This window comes from Lactuca saligna, chromosome 4, assembly GCF_052625555.1.
Source record: "Lactuca saligna cultivar CGN05327 chromosome 4, ASM5262555v1, whole genome shotgun sequence".
Lineage (NCBI taxonomy): Eukaryota > Viridiplantae > Streptophyta > Magnoliopsida > Asterales > Asteraceae > Lactuca > Lactuca saligna.
This window is the reverse complement of record NC_136420.1, coordinates 35708645-35729503: the sequence shown is the minus strand read 5'-3', so window position 1 is coordinate 35729503 and position 20859 is coordinate 35708645. Positions and strand designations below refer to the sequence as shown.

The 20859-nt window shown below is 36.4% G+C and overlaps 2 protein-coding genes across 2 annotated transcripts; both read right to left on the bottom strand.

Moving 5' to 3' along the window:
* Nucleotides 1-1853: 1853 nt before the first annotated feature.
* LOC145039477 (inositol-tetrakisphosphate 1-kinase 5-like) lies at nucleotides 1854-2831 on the bottom strand. Its single transcript, XM_078987532.1, has one exon. The coding sequence runs from the start codon at nucleotides 2829-2831 to the stop codon at nucleotides 1854-1856; it is 978 nt and encodes a 325-aa protein (XP_078843658.1).
* Nucleotides 2832-4335: 1504 nt separating this feature from the next.
* Nucleotides 4336-7103, bottom strand: LOC145039476 (uncharacterized). Its single transcript, XM_078987530.1, has 3 exons — nucleotides 6692-7103; nucleotides 5321-5371; nucleotides 4336-5096 (listed from the first exon to the last, which is right to left on the bottom strand). Exons 1-3 carry the CDS (start codon nucleotides 7101-7103, stop codon nucleotides 4336-4338), a joined length of 1224 nt encoding a protein of 407 aa, XP_078843656.1.
* Between the last annotated feature and the right edge of the window lie 13756 nt (nucleotides 7104-20859).

Below are 20859 nucleotides of genomic sequence, written 5' to 3'. Positions count from 1 at the left end.
CAATATTTTAGGCATGGTGGAAACAGGTGTTGAGAGGGAATATTGGAACAACACCTAGTTTATTATCTAACAGATATATGCATGTGTTATGCATGCTTTTGTTAGTTCCAATTTGTCATTTTATTTGTATGCAGTATTTTGCTTTGCAGTTAGCTATTGACCTAATCTATATGTAGTTTTCTTAGGTGTTGTTTGTTTTGGAAGTGGTTAAATGTCTTTTGTCTCTGTCCAAGTTTGCGGAAGAAGACGTGCGCTTGTGAAATGTCTACCCGCCAGAAGAGAAAGGTGCTCAAAAAGTACTTTTGTAGAAAAACAAACGAAACCTTAGTTAGTGGCAGAGATGTTAGTGGGTAGTTTTCTTTTCTTTTCTGCAATTTCCTTTTTGATGTAAGCCTTTTTGGCATCTAGTTTTTATCATTCAGAAATCAAGCTAACACGTGAAGCTTAGATTGCGTGTGTTCCCTCCTTAAAGCTTTTATACCTTTGTGTTACTTGTTGTGTACAAATACACATAGGCGGATTTAGTATGTATCCCGGGGTAGCCCAGGATACCCCTCAAAAAAAATTTAGTAGTGTAATTTTTTTCGGAATTTTTTTTCTTGTGTATGATACGATTTTTTTTGTCGGGGATACCCCTTTAGTTTGATCTGAATCCGCCGGTGCAAATACAGAAACCCATTCAAGTTAACACTCCATACCACAAGTAGATGTTATATTTTAATTATGATATGATAATAAGGCCTCAGAAAGCTACGTAAATCAATGGAACAATAACAGATAATAATTAATTAAGATAGGAGGGGGGGGGGGGGGGGGGGAATCTCCAGCTTCTAGAAGAACTTTACAATATAATTCTCACTGCCCTAAATAGTTAAAATACCGGGTTCTAGAAGAAGAGAACAAAAGCATTCCAAGACAACCAAAAGGCTGCTGTCCCCCCACTCAAAAAGCTTCCCCGGCTGAGATAGTTGCACAAGCATAACATATACTAGCTAATAATAATAATAATAATAATAAAATAATAATAATAATAAAAGACAGATTTACCCTCCCATTACCAAACAAGCCTGCTATAGCAATTCACTTATTTGGGCCGATCTTCAATCGGGCGTTACTCTGTTTCTTTGGTAAACCAGTTAAGGGGTTAGGTGTTATCATATGATTGTTGGGATAGAAATAATAAAATTAATTTTTAAAACTGTCTTTTTAAAATTGATTACAACAATACACAAATCACATGATATATGAAAAATACCTATGAGTCCGGATAAAAATACGTATGTTTGGTTGATACATAGATTTTGGTGTTGGTTGCTTCTAACGGCGGAGCCAGAATAGAACACGTTGGGTGCATGGACCCCACCCCATAATTTACCGGAAAAAAAAAATTCTCCAATATTTCTATTTACCCGAAATAATCCCTTTTGTCACCATCAATTTGTTCAAAATCCCTCTTTTCTAAACAATTTTTGCTAAAAAAAGGTCCAAAAAACTCTCAAACGTTCAGAAAACTTTTTAATGCTTTATTTTTGTTTAATCTTTTTATGTATACGAACCCTATTAATTTTAGTTACGAATCCCCCACTTCCATTAAGATTCGGGCTTGTTTCAAACGATCGTGTCAGCATGAAAACAATGGGACTCGGACGACATAAATTCCAATCGATTAATTCTGGAACGAATATGGTACATAATCATGCATACCCTTACGCTACGATACATAAATGAGCCCAAAAATTAAACCTAAAACTAGTGTATTGGAATCAGATGCTGATTGTGGTTAATTGAGAATTCCATCATCCACACAAAAACATAATTCTAAACCTGTGGTTCGTCAACCTCGACGAGCTTGTTCAATTCGTGGTCATCTTCTTTTCTTCCTGTGACTTTTTTATATTCAAGAAGAAATCAGTCATTACAGTTTCATAAGAAGGTAATTTCTCGTAACCAGGGAAGTAATTAATATCAACAACAAGAAACCCATCTCCTTTATCATCTTTAATCATATCCAAATTAAACAGGTGCAATCCAAGGGCCTGTCTCAGGCCTTTCGCCACCTCTTTAAGAAACTCAGGCGCCGGCATCTTAAGCTTCTCATCGGAATTGTTATTACTCCATCCGTCATCACAGGCCATTACAGCACCTGATATCTTGGAGAAGCTCATGACGCCATTGGATTCTGACGCCATCTTCTCCAAGGTCTCCTCTGAAATGTCCGGTAACGAACTCCGTTTCACACATTCCACGTAGTCGTCGGCTACGTAAGTCTTGAAGATGATCCCACCGTGGTTAACAAACTGTTGCAGTATCAATGGTGGCTCTATTTCCAGCCCTTTGGTTAACCCTTCATGATTGAGCACTAGTGACATAGTATGTGCATTGGGAGACCCGTCTGCAATAAGAGATTTCGCGATCACCGGAAAACTCAAATCCTTTATAGTTTCGACGTTTTTCAAAGACTCGGAATCTCGAACAAGGATTTGGTTTGGGATGTTGAGTTGAGGTATGTTGAGTTGAGAGACGGGTTCGAGCATGGAAATGCGGTCATGGAGGCGTTGTATGGCGGAGGGATGGTCAATGACGGTGGCGTTAGGGTTGTTGTCGGAGAAATCCTTGAGATTGAGGTCCCATTCATCCCCGTAAAGCTTGTGAATGATGCAGTCGAAGGGACCTTGTTCGGTGAGTGGCTTGGAAACGTCAATGGGGATGAAATCAATCCCTCGTTCTCTTGCGTAGTTGATGAATGATGGCACCATGAAAGCTTCAATCTTTCTTTCAGGCAATGCATAGCCCACTGAAAAAAGATTACTTTCTCCTACAACTTCTGGCATTTCTTCGTCGTTTTCGAATGAAGAGAGGCAGCGAGAAAAGGAGCGATAATCATGAGTTTTCTTCGATGAAATCGGTGCGCTTTATACTCATAAGCTTCATATTTAATTCATGAAAAATTGTAGATTCTGCCAAATTTAAAGTCTGCTCATATTCGTTTGAATAACAAAAACGAATATATACCCTCCATAATCTCTACGCGTCTTTTCTTTTGGGTACTGAGACGTATATAAAATAGCTGCAAACATTTATAAACATACCCATATATGAATAGAATAGATGCTTGAAGATGTTGGTTTATGGCAACAAATTTCGTTGCATGATATATGTATTGTTGATACAGTTGTCTATAATTAAGGGCTTCCTTGAATTAATGAATTGGGACTCTAACAAATCAATTCGTTTAGAAAGATATCTACAAGAGACGTGTGAATATCGGTCTATAATTATCACACATGCGTCTTGCCATTGCCGTTCAATGATTTCCATGTTTTATAATTTATTGGAAAATGTTTTAAGAGTGAAATTTTGCGTAAAATGGTAAGAGACGTTTGCTCAAAACATCTTATATATGATTAATGATATAACCGAGAATAAACTTTGTGGTTACTAGTTCTATAATTAACAAAGAACGAAATTCCTACCTAGTACATGAAAGATGATAAGGCCATAACAATTAACATAAGGTGCCCTTTTGAATTTCCCATATGAGTGTATGACAATTGGTCAAACTTAACGATTCATAAAATATTGTAAAGTCCAAACCCATGTATATTAGTACTAGGTGTAAAACATGTAAGATCACGGTTGATTAATTTAAATAGAATCATAATTTTGATTACATAATAACCGAAAGATACCATAGTTAAGAAAAAAAGATAAATACATAATAATAGTATATTTATTTTATTAAGATTGTTATTTGTAAGTATTTAAAATTTATAAATTTTAAGCAATAATGAATTTTTAATTATAAAAATTTATTTAAAGTAATGTAATTAACATGAATAAAGCAAAAACAATAAAATATTATAAGTTAATTAACATGAATAAATCAAATACAATATATTAATATAATTAAATCAAGTTATATAATTTAATTAATTAATACTAAAAATAAATAAAAGATGATACAAAATAATTGATTATAAATTACCAAAAACTTCCTTATAAACAACATTGAAAGTTTTATTGGTTAGCTTACCATCCTTATCTAAAATTAATAATTTTAATCCCTCTCTGCCTTGAACTCGAGATAATGCAACATATAATTGCCCATGTGAAAAAACAGGGTCTTTGAGGTACAAGTCAACACTGGATAACAACTGTCCTTGAATCTTATTAATAGTCATAGCAAAACATACAACCAATGGAAATTGTCTTCTTTTGAATTTGAATGGAATTTTTTTTCTGATGGCGTTAAAGACATTCTTGGAATAAACATCCGATTTCCAATATTAGTTCCAAATAAGATACCTGCCTCGATAACACGTTTGCCTAATGATATCACTTGGAGTCTTGTTCCATTACATAAGCCATTTTTTTATCAATATTTCTTAGTAACATAACCGGAACACCGATTTTTAAAACTAACTTATGATTTGGTAGACCCGAAACTTTGAGACCATTTAAAACATCAGGTGAGTATAAATCTGCATCAAACTGATCATGGACAAATTCAGATTGGCATATACTATCTGAACTTAAATATTCAACCTCATCTCCTGGAAACTTCAATAGCAAACGATCATTTATTTTCTGAACCACTTCATTCTTTGGAGTTAGTATTGCCCTTTCTTGAAAATAACTTGTATTGTTGTAATTATCCAAAATCGAAGGATATACAAACTCAATTAATGAACCTATAGGATCATTTAGATCACTAATGAGAATATCATCCGGAATATCAATAACCGTTTTGCCGTCATTCTGACCACCAAGTTTGCCTTCTCCTATATCCAATAGCCATTCTGCAAAATCTCTTATTTTTTCTACAACAGACTGATCCCTTCCAACCGTTAGCCTCATGTTTTTTGTTAACTTATGGATTTTGCAATGTTGCCAAAAATATGAAGAACTTAAAGAAGCGTTAACAATATTTTGTCTGCTGCCACCCGGAATAACAGACAAAATTTGTCTGAAATCTCCTCCAAAAACAATAACTTTCCCTCCAAATGGAATATTCGACTCGGTAGAATTTTCAGACCTCAATACATCTTTTAAACTTTGATCTAAAGCTTCAAATGCATGCTTATGGACCATAGGTGCTTCATCCCAAATTATCAAAGATATTTTTCTCAATAAGCTAGCGAGCTCGCTACTTCGATTTATTTTACATACAGAATCCTCAGTAAGTTCAAATGGAATTATAAATCGAGAGTGGGCTGTTCTACATCCGGACAATAATAACGAAGCAATTCCACTTGAAGCAACATTTAAAATGATATGACCATCACACTGTAGATATTGTCTTCCATAAAAAAAGTTTTACCTGTTCCACCATAACCATAAACAAAGAAGACACCTCCTTTATTTTTTTTAACTGCACCCATGATATCAAGGAAAATGTCACGTTGCTCATTTGTTAATGCAAGAAACATACGGTCAAACTCAGTCTTTATAATGGAAATGTCATAATCTAGCTACTCGGTGATAAGTCGATTGTTTGAAGAAGAAACAAAATCAACGTCCGGGTAAGGCATGTTTTTATAATTTTTGCGAGTGTTGTTGTTATGAAGTAAAATCTGTTCTATCTCGTACAGAGTTAAGTTCATAAGCCGATCTTCACTAAGGTGTTGTTTGTTTTTTCTGAGGCAAAATGTCTGCAGTCTGCGGACCACATCTGTAGACCTCTGCAGTAGAAGAGGTGGACCAAACGTCTGCAGTCTGAAAAAAGAAGACTGTTTGTTTTTTTAATATCTGCGGGCTATTAAAATAAATTGAAATCTAAATAAACTGATTTTTTAAAACTTCAAAGCGATTTTTTTATATATTTTTACGACTTTATTATAAATATATAACGAATCTAGATCAACTTTTATGTATTATTATATAAAAAATAAAAATAAAAATGGTATTAATTCATATACATATTTGATAAAAACCAACAACTTTGATTGCAAAGTTATAACTAAACATTATAATTTGTGATCAAAGAATTTGATACATAAATAGATGGAAATAAACTTCGATTTTTTCAATTAAATTTATTAAAAACGTACGATAAATATTTTCTCGAGAAATTGATGATACTCTATTAAATAAAGTCTTACAAAATTTTGGCAAAAAAAATATAAGAATATATTATGATTTTTTTTTCATATTTATATAAACAACTTCAACGACTATTATTATAATAAATTTTGATTTATAAATTTGTTAAAAATATCATGTTTGTATCGTCAAATGTTTTTTTTTTTTTTAAGTTTTGTAATTTTTTTTCAAATTGTTTATCATTAATAAAGTTGGAAAAAATATAAATTAAAAAAAAAAAACTTTAAAAAAATAAAGGTATATATGTTTTTTTAGGCTAGAAGATGTCTGAAGATGTTAGAAGACTCTGGTCCACATCTGCGCCAAGAAGAGGGCGCGCAGACATTTTTAGGTCTGCAGTCTTCAAAAAAACAAACAGTCTGCGAAAACTAATGTCTGCGCATGGTCTGCGTGGCGCAGACAGAAAAGGTCTCGCAGATCTGCAGACAAAAAACAAACACTACCTAAGAGTTAAGCCTGGAGGACAAAATATCAAATTAATTACATATATTATTAACAATATTTACTTATAATTAAAAATTTATCAAATGCATGTTAGAAAATAAATAATTTAATTTTTAAATAAATAATAATAATAAAATTTGAATACCTGATAACTTTAACCTCTGTCGTTGATTATAAATAATTCCATCCGCCAAATACTCCCATGTATTTTCCCAAACAACTTTTGGTTTAGACATACTGTTACACATCAGTAATGTTGAAAATAAGAATCGTAGATAAAAACCAGATCCAGAATGACTTGCTTCTTTAATTGCATCAATGTATTCTTTGTCATCATCCAAGAGCCCAAGAGCATAACAAGCATCTCTAAAAGACAAATATTCTTCACCATTTACTGTGCGAATCTCTTCAAATGATCTCGGACCTTTCACCTTGTTTAAAAGAATCCTTAAGAAATAAGCTTCCTCTAGATTAGGTGAAACCGAATGAATTCTACCAATGCACTTTCCTACTTCCCTAGGCTTCCAAAACCTATAAATTACCAAATTACCTTTCATAACTCATGACTTTTCACTAGGAATTAAAAGCCATAAATATACTAAAACATGTATCGGATCAGTTAAACATTTTAGCTCTCATTGGATCAACCTACGTAACACTAGCAACTTAAGTTCAAGCTATTACTAGATTCAAATTTTTAGATTATTATTTCAAATCTACTAGAATTTTTTTCAATTTTTTTCAACTTTCAAATTTTTTCTAGAAATTTACTTTTTCAACCCCTACCCCACACTTATTACATACAATGCCCTCGTTGTATGCATAAAACAATTTAAAAGCAAGACAAGGGATAAAAAGGAACAGACTCCCCTGGGGTAGTAGTGGTGGGATCGAATTTCTAACAGTGTAGATAACTTGAACATCTTAAACTTAGACTTATTCAAATATGTAACTTGGTTTTGGATTAGGTGTCTAAGCCCATAACTATTATTGGTATGTACTTGACCCGAGAGTAGCATGGTCCATTTGGGTTGCCTTCACGAGAACAACTTGATAGGAAGAATATTTGTGAAAGTGGTTATTTGTGATTTATTAATATGTTATAAGTATAATATATTAATTGTGAAATCATATTATTTAATTAGTATTGATCAAGAATTAATTTGGAATTAATTTAGTGATCAAAAGAGACTAATTAAATTAACGGGGATTGATTATGTAAATCAGTGATACATACGATTTGGGCTATTGATCCATGATGGGCTAAGTTTATGTAAGAGTACATGAAGAGTTAGTCCATATGGATTACAGATCATAAGCCTAAGTGTAAGAATTAGGGTTACATATGACTCTTGGATTCTACACTATATATATTTGTAACCCCTTGGCCTAAAATTGGTGACACTAGTGATCTTAGAGATACTATAGCCGATTTTGAGTGCCTCATAACCTCTCTCTTAAGTTCTCCATTTGTTCATGGTGTTTGTGAACCATTTGAGGCATCACACTTGAGGTGCTAAGTTCTTAAAAGTCAAATACAGCAAGTTACAACAAAGAGGTAATGTTCTTACTAGTTTTATGATTCAAATATCAAATTGTATGATATTTGTAGGCTTTATGCTTTGGATAATTTTATTACATGTATAAATAGAGAAAACTTAGATCCAAAGTATTAGGGTTGTATGTGCCCCATAAGGATGTTAGAGTACACAAAACCCAACAGTGGTATCAGAGCCAAGTTGTTTTCTGTTATATCGATGTATTGGTTAATTGTTCAAAGCAAGAAAAATCGTTTTTTGGACTCTGCATGATCACCACGACGTGGTCAAAGTTACCACGACGCGATGACTATTAAGAGGACAATTTTTTTCAGTTTTTTTGCCAAGTTTTGGATTAGAATCATTACCACAAACTGTTTTGGACTGTTAAAATTCATTTTTCCTAATATGGTAATGAATATTCCATCCAATTAAAAGATAAATTGTCAAATCATGAATTATTACTAGTTTATATGATAAGCTAATTGTTTTTAATATTTTGATTTGAAGTTATCTTGATTTAAAAGTTGCATTAAGTCAAATTTCTAAAAGATAAAATTATGATGATTTAATTAGTTTTAAAATTTGATCTAAATATTTTTAGGAGATACAAAACTTGTCATCAAGTTTTAGAGCTCAAAAGTTTTTTATGGAGTTACAAATCTTGTCATCAAGTTTGGAACTCAAAAGATTTTTAAGAGTTATAAAACTTGTCCTAAAGTTTTAATAGTTGAAAAGTCACATTTATGGAATTTGAAAAGTTTTTAAAATGTGCAACTCTTGGGTTCATAACTTAAAAATTAATTAAATAGTTTTAATTTTGAATTTTATGTTTATAACCTTGATGTTTTTGAATAGTTCAAATTGCCTCTTATGGATTGTATTAAATTAATTAAAGTGTTTAATTAAAAGAGAAGATTAATAAATCCATAATAATAACATGGTTTAAGTTTAATTAAATTAAGAGTATAATTTATTAATTAAACCATCAAGTATTTTAAAAGTTTAAACTACACCCTTATACTATATAAAATTAAAAGTTTAATATATTATATATGTATAAGTAAAAGTAAGGATGAGCAAATGGATCGGGGAACCGGTCGGTACCGGAACCGGAACCCGATGGAACCGGTCGGGCCGGGACCGGGACGTTATTTTTGTGGATTTTTGGAACCGAGAACCGGTAGGAACCGGAACCGATATAACCGAACCAGTAGAACCGGTAAAAACCGGAACCGTATAATGCTATTTTTCAAGGACCGGTTCCAACATTTGAAAACACGACAAGAACCGGTAGGAACCGGGAACCGGTAGAACCGGAACCGATAGAACCGCCGGGCCGATTCGGTTCTTGATTTTGGCCGAAGCCGATTCCCGGTTCCGGTCCGGTTCGGGCCGATTCCAACCAGTTCGGTCCTTTTGCTCATCCCTAAGTAAAAGGTCAGTCTTACCGTTAGTAGGACTTATTCACGAAGCTGATCTATAAGGGGTTTTTAAGGAAATTGCCTATAAAATGGCGATTGAATAGGCATTCACTCTTACCCACCCCACTTTTGATTGGTGGAGGGTCGTTGTAAGGTCGAACCTTATAATATGATGATGTTTGAAACTGATCACTCAGCATCAGCACGTAATCCAGCGTTAGCATGCGAGTTGTTCAGTGTATATCTTTATATTCAATATTATGTAAAAGATTTTGTATTTATCCTGTTTCCATAGTTATCGTTTATTAGTTAGCTGGAATATCCCTGATTTGTAGGGATTGTCTAGAATAGTTCTATATAGTCTTTTTGTATAGGTTTGTGAGACGTCGTGTTTCACAAACCCTAATAGCCGCTTTGTGCAAACTATAATCTCTTTGTGAGATTATCATTCTTAGTGAAAGTTCTTTGTGAAACTTCGTTATTCTTATTGATAGTCATTGTTTGATAAATTGTTTGATCTAAGGTTCTTTCAGTCGGTAGCCGAACGAGTAGGATAGTAACAAACTTGCATTAAAAGTATAATGAAATAAAGTAACTAAATACTTTTATAAATTCCCAAATCTTAGTTACTTTAGGAAAATATGAATTTGGTGCTAATCCATGAAATTGCACTTTGCACCTTGCCAAGTCGTTAGTGGAGCGTGTGTGGTTAATCGACACACTAACTTGGACTAACAAGGGTGGAAAAGGGTAGCTCGATGTTTGTCACAGATCAATGGAGCGTGTGTGGTTAACCGACACATTAATTAGGTGATAATTGACTTCGAGAGTACCAATATAATTGGCATGGTTATTCACACCATGTATATGATCCTCGGTATCGCAGTCACAAACTTGAAGGGCTAATTGAGATTAAACATGTCATTGAAAAGTTCAATGAATCTCAAAGGATCTAGGAATTTCTACTCATTTAAAACCTATAATTCATTTTCGTTTTTCATGGTGGAAATTGATAAATCGTCATTTACCTACCTTCAAATATTTTGCATTAGGATTACGGCATCCCTCTTCCAAATTGTAGACTATTGTATTGGGTCCTATCTTTAATATTTCATTCGGTTGTAGATGTCTAGTTCAAATGTGACATCCCCAAAATCACGGCCAGAAAAGACCGGTTTGTTTATGCATTGTTTAAAAATCAGAGTTACATTTTAAATGAAAGTGTTGCGGAATTTGTCCCAAAACAAAAATATGATAAAGATTTATCAAAATCATTTCCATAGAAATGTATTTCATTAAAAGACTTGGGATGTCATGTTCGTACATATCAAAAGCATAAACAGTACAATATAAGCCTTACTACATTATTTCATATCTACAGGCCTATATCCGTAATCCCTCGTCCAAAACATCACACCTATGCTCATGAGCCACCACCTGTAATACATAAAACTGAGTGGGTCAGGCTTGGGAGCCTGGTGAGCACATAGGGTTTTCAACCCACAATAAATAAGTTTATTAATTCTATCAATCAACAATAACCTGATTACCCGTTCCCGTTATCCTCACTTTACGTCCCTAAACACCTATCATAAGGGACCTAGCCTAAGGATCATCATCGGGATGGACACTACTGCTAAGGGGGTTCCTCGGCAATAAATGTCCTAAAGGCAACCATGTAGGGGATGGAGTACACCGGTGAACACATCGTTCACAACACCTACAGGTTGCGAGCCTACTAGTGTTCCACTGGACTGTCTAGAAGAGTCCGTGGTCATCATCTATACTCCGCTAGATGACTGGATCAACAATATCAACATCGAGGCCTCTCATCATTTTATCACACATCACCTATTACATCTACCCATGTTTTACCCCAACATTTTCGTAGATATAAAAAACATATACATTTTTAATCATTGTAAACATGTATAACAACGTTCATTCAGCATAGATAGCAAGTATTCAGATAATATGCACACATAGCACGTAATTTATATAAAATACTTCATATCTACATGTAAGCTGAAAGTAACTATGCACTCACTTGAAAAGGTGGTGATTCCGAACTCAGACAGCGCTTCGCTTCTTAAATAGAATTTTCTTCGACGAAACCTAGTATTATTACCACTAGAGTTTAGTCTATTATTCGCCGAGACTAATTAATAGTCTAGTTATTATTATTATTATATAAGCGTTAAAAAAATACTTATATAACCCATAATAATAGCCCAAATATTTATTATAAGTTCATAATAACAATACTAATTTTAAATATAAGCTATATTAAAATAAGGTAAGCATAACTTACTTACAAGGGGGTTTTAGCTAGGAGTCGGGCTCTGCAGGGGTAGAACTTCGTCGCTGAATCTTTCTAAGAAAGATTCGTGCAGCGCTTCAGCACTCACCTTACTATACTAAACTACAGAAAGAGAAGTCGAATCACGAGGGACCGAAATGCTCGGGGGATAAGGAGAGAAAGACTCTTGAATCAAGAGAATGGTGCAAGAAATATGAGAGCCCAAGGCTCTTATTTATACTAATTGAATTTTCAAAAACTACCCTCCATAATTACTTAATGACCTTTTAGTTATATCAACAACTAAACACCCCTCTATAATACTATTTTAAATGGATTTAATGATATTTGTACTAAACTAATGTCGAAAGAACTCAACATTAGTCTTATAATGACCGCATTGTCGATACCTTTCTAATGATATATACATATGTATATATATATATATATATATATATATGTATATATATATGTGTGTGTGTGTGTACGTATACATGATTTATACTTTATTTTAATACGTAAATATGCTATTATAATTTGTAACTCGTTCATACGAACTCCGTTTTTGACGTTCTTTATATCCACGCGTAGGTGGAGATGTACTCTACAACTTTCGTTTAGACTCCGCCGGCTAATTTTGATTTTATTTTTAAAGTTATATTTTTAACAGGCCGGGACAGGATTGGTCTGTTTAAAATCTCATAACTTCTTCATACGAAGTCAGATTTGGACGTTATTTTTATCGATGTTCTTAGTTTAACATATTCTACAACTTTTGTTTAGATCGCTAAGGCTAAATCTCGCTCTATCGTAAATTCACCATTCACGCTTCCCGGTATCGTGCCAGTTCTGTCGTGACACTTCGACGGGTCATAACTTCTTCGTTATAACTCGGATTTCGGCATTCCTTATATGCACGGAAACCTTGAGACATATTCTACAACTTTATGTAGAGATATCGGGATTATCTAACACTTTAATTTTGACGCTCATTTTTATTCTTTATTAATTATACATTTATAATTAAATAATAAACACATAAACACACATAATTCACATAATACTCAAATATTTCATCTTTATTACTTCAAAAAGAGTTACAAGAGTTGGCCTAGACTATTACATTGACAAAAATGCTTAGCCTTGAAACCCGGGCGTTACAATTCTCTCCCCCTTAGGATGATTCTGTCCCGGAATCATGCATCAGCAAACAGATGTGGATAGCGACTCATCATGTCATCCCCTGTTTCCCAAGTGAGATTTGGCCCATTCGAATGTTTCCATCGGACTAGCACCAAGTCGACCATCTTGCTTCGTAACTTCTTAGTCTTACGGTCAACAATTGCCTCAGGCTCTTCGATCAGCCTTTTACTTTCATCCATCCTTAACTCTGAGATTGGTATTATGTCGGGAACATCTCCCGTGAATTTCCTCAAATAACACACATGGAAGGTGTAATGAATACCATTGAGTTCTTCGGGCAATTCCAGCTTGTAAGCTTGGTTCCTAATCTTCTGAAGAACTTTGAACGGTCCAATAAACCTTGGACTAAACTTTCCTCGTTTCCGAAATCGTATAAGTCCCCTCCACGGTGAGACTTTAAGCAAAATGGAATCCCCAACTTCGAAGGTTATCGGTCGTCTTTTCTTGTCAGCATAGCTCTTCTGACGATCCTGAGCTGCTAACATTCTTTCCCTAATCACCTTCAATTTCTCAGCAGTTTCATGGACTATCTCGGGGCCCATACACTGCTTCTCTCCGGTTTCAAGCCAACAAGACGGCATACGAAACTTCTGTCCATACAAGGCTTGATAAGGTGCCATCTTGATGCTCGAGTGAAAACTATTTTTGTAGGAAAATTCTACTAGAGGTAAGTGCTCGTCCCAATTCCCTTGGAATTCGAGGGTACATGCTCTCAGCATATCTTGCAGCATCTTAATCGTTCTTTCGCTTTGGCCATCGGTTTGCGGATGGTAAGCAGTACTCAAACACAACTTTGTACCCAACTCCTCTTGTAGACTCCTCCAAAACCTTGACGTGAAACGACTATCACGATCTGACACAATCGTAAGAGGGACACCGTGAAGTCTTACAATTTCCTTCACGTAAGCATTTGCGAGCTTACCCATAGACCACTTCTCGTTGGCGGCTATGAAGTGTGCACTCTTGGTGAAACGATCCACGACTACCCAAATCACGTCATGACCGTTCTTCGTTCTGGGCAGTTTAGTCACACAATCCATGGTGATGTCTTCTCATTTATCCATGGGTACATGTAAAGGTTCTAAACTCCCATACGATTTCTAATGTTGTGCCTTAACCCTCGCAAATGTTACGCACTCGGCCACATACTTTGCAACATCGAGCTTCATCGTAGGCCACCAATAGTAGGGTTTTAGGTCCCTATACATTTTAGTGCTACAGGGATGAATTGAGTACATGGTCTTATGTGCTTCTTCCATAAGAAGATCTCTTATTCCTCCCGTTTTAGGTACCCAAATTCGATCTTGGAATACATTCAGTCCTCGACTGTTTGTACCGGACACTAACGTTTTTCCCAAACGTTCTTCCTTTCGGTCATTCTTCTATAAGGCTTCTTCTTGAGCTTTCCTGATACTTTCCACAATCGTCGAGATGACTTCAATTCTTAACGCTCTTGGCCTTTTCCTTTGAAGATTGACTTTCCGACTGAGAGCATCAGCAACAATATTTGCTTTACCCGGGTGGTAAAGTATCTCACAGTCGTAGTCCTTGAGAAGTTCTAGCCAGCGTCGTTGCCTCATGTTCAACTCCTTCTGATTAAAGAGATACAGGAGACTCTTATGATCAGTGAAGAGATTGCACTTCGTTCCGTAGAGATAATGCCTCCATATCTTTAAGGCAAATACTACCGCTGCCAACTCTAGATCATGAGTGGGGTAGTTCTTTTTGTGCTCTTTCAATTGTCGAGATGCGTATGCTATCACCTTTTCTCTTTGGGTCAGAACACAACCCAGCCCGACTCCAGATGCATCACTATAAACCGCGAAATCTTCGACTCCATCGGGTAGAGAAAGTATCGGTGCTTCACATAACTTCTTCTTTAGTTTCTCGAATGCCTCATCGTGCTTCTCACTCCACGTATACATAGCTCCTTTATGAGTCAAAGCTGTTAATGGAGCAGCTATCAAAGAAAAACCTTGGATAAACCGTCGATAATATCCGGCTAATCCTAGAAAGCTTCGAATCTCTGTGGGACTCTTTGGACGTTCCCACTTCATTATAGCTTCGATTTTTGCTGGATCAACCATTATTCCCTCCTGGTTAACCACATAACCCAAGAACTGGACCTCTCGTATCCAAAAGTCGCATTTGGAGAACTTTGCAAAAAGCTTCTCCTTCTTTAACACCTCCAACACTTCTCGTAGATGCTTGCCATGCTCCTCCTGGCTTTTCGAGTAGATGAGAATGTCGTCGATGAACACTATCACAGATTTATCGAGGAATGGTTTACAAACCCTATTCATCAAATCCATGAATGTTGCGGGAGCATTGGTTAGTCCGAATGACATAACCAAGAACTCGTAGTGTCCATATCTTGTTCTGAATGCAGTCTTCTCAATATCCTGCTTTCTCACCTTCAGCTGATGATATCCTGACCTAAGATCGGTCTTTGAGAAGTAGCTCGAACCTTGCATCTGATCGAATAGGTCATCAATCCTTGGCAATGGATACTTGTTCTTCACCGTTGCCTTATTCAGCTCTCGGTAGTCTATGCACATCCTCATGCTTTTGTCCTTCTTCTTCACGAATAACACCGGAGCTCCCCAGGGTGATGAACTAGGTCGAATGAAACCGTTGTCCAACAGCTCCTGAAGTTGCGTCATGAGCTCCTTCATCTCCGTCGGTGCTAATCGGTAAGGTGCCTTTGCTATCGGTGTTGTTCCTGGTAACAAGTCTATACGAAACTCCACTTGTCTATTAGGTGGTAATCCAGGAAGATCTTCGGGAAAGACTTCCGGATAATCACACACAACCGGTATATTCTGCACCTCTTTCTTTTCTTTCTTAGCATAGATTACGAATGCCAAGTACGATGCACATCCCTTGGACAAACATTTCCTAGCTTTCATCAGGGAGATGATTCCAGAATTCACTCTGCGTTTATCCCCGTACACCATAAATGATTCCTTTCCAGGTGGGTTTACCCTTACTATCTTCTTTCGACATTGAATCTCAGCATCGTTGGCGCTAAGCCAATCCATACCCAAAACGATGTCGAAACCGTTTAACTCTATGGGTAATAGTTCTTCCTGGAATTCGTTTCCGTTTAGGTTAATGACGATGTTCCTAATACGATTACTAACAGGTACGAATTTGCCACTGTCAACTTCTACAATCAGGGCATTATCTAGTTTTTCTATAGGCAATGCTAATTTCCCACTAAATTTATGCGACACAAAGGAGTAGTTGGCTCCGGAATCAAATAGTATATTTGCAGGAAAACCATTTACAAGAAAGGTACCTGAAGCGACGTCTGCTGCCTCCTTCGCAGCCTCGAGCATCATCTGGAAGGCTCTCGCCTTCGGCTTCGGTGGTATGTTGGGTCTTCTTGCCTCCTTCGTCTTCGGGCAGTCCTTCAAAATGTGCCCTTCTTCATTACACCCATAACAGGCCTTCTGGTTGAGGGTGCATTCATTGGCATAGTGCCCAGGCTTTCCGCATTTGTAACAAGTGACCCCTCCATCACACTTCCCAGAGTGCTTCTTCTTGCACTTGTCACACCACTTTGCTTCTGATCCTCCTCCTCTCGAACCAGACTTCGAGAATCTACTCTTCTTGTTGGACTTCGAGGATCCATCGAACTTCCGTTTCTCACCAACCTCAGCCCTTTCCAGACCTCTTTCCTTTTGTTGGGTCTCCACGTTCTTAGCTGCTCGAACAGCTGATTTCAGAGTGGTTGCCATCTTAACTGTTGGGCCAAAGTCAGCCGGCAGTCCGTTTGCGAATTTCTCAATTTTTGAAAGTTCAGTTGGCACTAGGTATGGAAACAACTTCATCTTTTCCGTAAATGCAGCAGCATAGTCATCGATGCTCATTCTCCCCTTCTTCAAATTTTGGAACTCATTGTTCAGATCAATCAGGTCTATCTCTGAACAGTACTGTGCCTTCAGTTGTTCCAAGAACTCATCCCATGACATTTTCAGAGCTTCTCCTCGTGGCATTGTATCTGCCAATAGCTTCCACCAGCTCAAGACTCCAGTTTTCAATTGTCTCACAGCAAAGACAGTCTTATGCTTCTCGCTGCAGTCGCAGCTCTCAAACACCATCTCCATCTCGGAGATCCAGTCCATAATCTCAACAGGCTTTGGGCTTCCTGAGAGACTTGGTGGTTTTGCACCAAAGAAATTTTTGTACATCCGCCCATCCTTGTTGTTTCTCCCTTCTAGGCCATCCCTTTGCTCACCTTGAGTCCCTATTTGACTCACTTGATGGCTATAGCTCCCTTCCTCAGATGGCTCGGGAACTGGCTCCATCGGTTCAACATGTATGGTAGGTTCGTTCCTATTCTCGTGGAGCATCCGTCTCATTTCTTCCCTTTGTTCAGCTAGCATAGCCTGAATCATGGATTGAACTCCAGCCATGGTAACTGGCTCAGGTGCAACTTCTTCAACAATAGGTATTTGTTGAACCATTGGGGGTTGGTTCCTACCTCCATTCGTGTTCACGTTTCCGCTACGGGTCCTTGCCATCTTGATCTATACACCGAATAAGGTGAATTTAGATCTTTATTTAGGAGAGACGTTTTAAATCGTCCTTATCACTCTGAAACGTTTACATGCTAGTTCTAATATCGTAGTCGTACGTTTAGAATCCTAAACACATAAGGTTTCCAGATCCGGTCGGCAACAGACCATAGATCCGAACAAATAACCGCATATCATGCACAAAGCATTTAGCACATAAAAGCATTTTAGGCACAATTCCTAAAATAAGCTAGTGCTCACACCTCACAATCATCGCTTAGCATTCTCAGTTTAAGTCTATAAATCCTACAAATTCCTAGTTTGCTTAAACTAATGCTCTGATACCAACTGTGACATCCCCAAAATCACGGCCAGAAAAGACTGGTTTGTTTATGCTTTGTTTAAAAATCAGAGTTACATTTTAAATGAAAGTGTTGCGGAATTTGTCCCAAAACAAAAATATGATAAAGATTTATCAAAATCATTTCCATAGAAATGTATTTCATTAAAAGACTTGGGATGTCATGTTCGTACAGATCAAAAGCATAAACAGTACAATATAAGTCTTACTACAGTATTTCATATCTACAGGCCTATATCCGTAATCCCTCGTCCAAAACATCACACCTATGCTCATGCGCCACTACCTATAATACATAAAACTAAGTGGGTCAGGCTTGGGAGCCTGGTGAGCACATAGGGTTTTCAACCCACAATAAATAAGTTTATTAATTCCATCAATCAACAATAACTTGATTACCCGTTCCCGTTATCCTCACTTTACGTCCCTAAACACCTATCATAAGGGACCTAGCCAAAGGATCATCATCGGGACGGACACTACTGCTAAGGGGGTTCCTCAGCAATAAATGTCCTAAAGGCAACCATGTGGGGGATGGAGTACACCGGTGAACAGATCGTTCATAACACCTACAGGCTGCGAGCCTGCTAGTGTTCCACTGGACTGTCTAGAAGAGTCCGTGGTCGTCATCTATACTTCGCTAGATGACTGGATCAACAATATCAACATCGAGGCCTCTCATCATTTTATCACACATATCCTATTACATCTACCCATGTTTTACCCCAACATTTTCGTAGATATAAAATACATATACAGTTTTAATCATTGTAAACATGTATAACAACGTTCATCCAGTATAGATAGCAAGTATTCAGATAATATGCACACATAGCACGTAATTTATATAAAATACTTCATATCTATGTGTAAGCTGAAAGTAACTATGCACTCACTTGAAAAGGTGGTGATTCCGAACTCAGACAGCGCTTCGCTTCTTAAATAGAATTTTCTTCGACGAAACATATTATTATTACCACTAGAGTTTAGTCTATTATTCGCCGAGACTAATTAATAGTCTAGCTATTATTATTATTATTATATAAACGTTAAAAAAATACTTATATAACCCATAATAATAGCCTAAGTATTTATTATAAGTTCATAATAACAATACTAATTTTAAATATAAACTATATTAAAATAAGGTAAGCATAACTTACTTACAAGGGGGTTTTAGCTAGGAGTCGGGCTCTGCAGGGGTAGAACTTCGTCGCTAAATCTTTCTAAGAAAGATTCGTGCAGCGCTTCAATGCTCACCTTACTATACTAAACTACAGAAAGAGAAGTCAACTCACGAGGGACCGAAATGCTCGGGGGATAAGGAGAGAAAGACTCTTGAATCAAGAGAATGGTGCAAGAAATATGAGAGCCCAAGGCTCTTATTTATACTAATTGAATTTTCAAAAACTACCCTCCATAATTACTTAATGACCTTTTAGTTATATCAACAACTAAACACTCCTCTATAATACTATTTTAAATGGATTTAATGATATTTGTACTAAACTAATGTCGAAAGAACTCAACATTAGTCTTATAATGACCGCATCGTCGATACCTTTCTAATGATATATACATATGTATATATATGTGTACGTATACATGATTTATACTTTATTTTAATACGTAAATATGCTATTATAATTTGTAACTCGTTCATACGAACTCCATTTTTGACGTTCTTTATATCCACGCGTAGGTGGAGACGTACTCTACAACTTTCGTTTAGACTCCGTCGGCTAATTTATACTTTATTTTTAAAGTTATATTTTTAACAGGCCGGGACAGGATTGGTCTGTTTAAAATCTCATAACTTCTTCATACGAAGTCAGATTTGGACGTTCTTTTTATCGATGTTCTTAGTTTAACATATTCTACAACTTTTGTTTAGATCGCTAAGGCTAAATCTCGCTCTATCGTAAATTCACTATTCACGCTTCCCGGTATCGTGCTGGTTCTGTCGTGAAACTTCGACGGGTCATAACTTCTTCGTTATAACTCGGATTTCGGCGTTCCTTATATGCACGGAAACCTTGAGACATATTCTACAACTTTATGTAGAGATATCGGGATTTTCTCACACTTTAATTTTGACGCTTATTTTTATTCTTTATTAATTATACATTTATAATTAAATAATAAACACATAAACACACATAATTCACATAATACTCAAATATTTCATCTTTATTACTTCAAAAAGAGTTACAAGAGTTGACCTAGACTATTACATTGACAAAAATGCTTAGCCCTTAAACCCGGGCGTTACATCAAACAACTATGGTCTTACCGAATCTTATAGAAAAATCTTTCCTCATGAAAATGATGTTCCACGATTGGATCGTGGAAATGGAAATCATACTTCAATTTCTCCACCTCCTCCAACAATTCTCCCTAACCCACATGTTCGAAGACTTGAAAAGTTCAAGGTCACTCAAACTTTATTGGATAGCAAACACCAAGATGAAAGGTCTGTGTGTGTACATATCTTGGAGATGGAGTCACACACTGACAGGCTGGGAATGTTAGGAGTCGTTGTGTCGAGGAAGTTGGTTGTTGACTTGGTTCTTCAGTCACTTCCTGACTCGTATAGTCAGTTTGTTAATGACTACTATATGATAGACCACGACGTGACCCTTATTGATCCTATCCATTTGCTAATTGTTGTTGAATCATAAATGATTTGGCGCACTAGTCAAGCAAATTTGATTGCAAGATCTACCTCCCAGACTTCCATGAACATTGGCAAAGATAACACTGGAAGTCCATAAAAGTATTCTCTTCCCAATGGAAACGGATCAACCATGGTCAAGTCGTTTGACCAAATGGTAAAGAGAAAGACTCAGTCTGAGATTGTCCTGTGTGCCATTCTAAAAGAATCTGTTTGCTTCTACTGCCAAGAGAAGGGGCATTGGATGCGAAGCTGCCGTATTTACTAGAAGGACCATACGGATGGTAAAGT

Bases quoted from the DNA above. Each gene is read 5' to 3' on its own strand.
- LOC145039477 (XM_078987532.1), bottom strand. From the start codon at position 2,831: ATGCCAGAAGTTGTAGGAGAAAGTAATCTTTTTTCAGTGGGCTATGCA.
- LOC145039476 (XM_078987530.1), bottom strand. From the start codon at position 7,103: ATGAAAGGTAATTTGGTAATTTATAGGTTTTGGAAGCCTAGGGAAGTA. The intron at 5,372-6,691 runs GTATTCAAATTT...TCATGGGTGCAG, and splicing joins ACAGAGGTTAAAGTTATCAG to TTAAAAAAAATAAAGGAGGT. The intron at 5,097-5,320 runs GTAAAACTTTTT...TTTGGGATGAAG, and splicing joins TTATGGTTATGGTGGAACAG to CACCTATGGTCCATAAGCAT.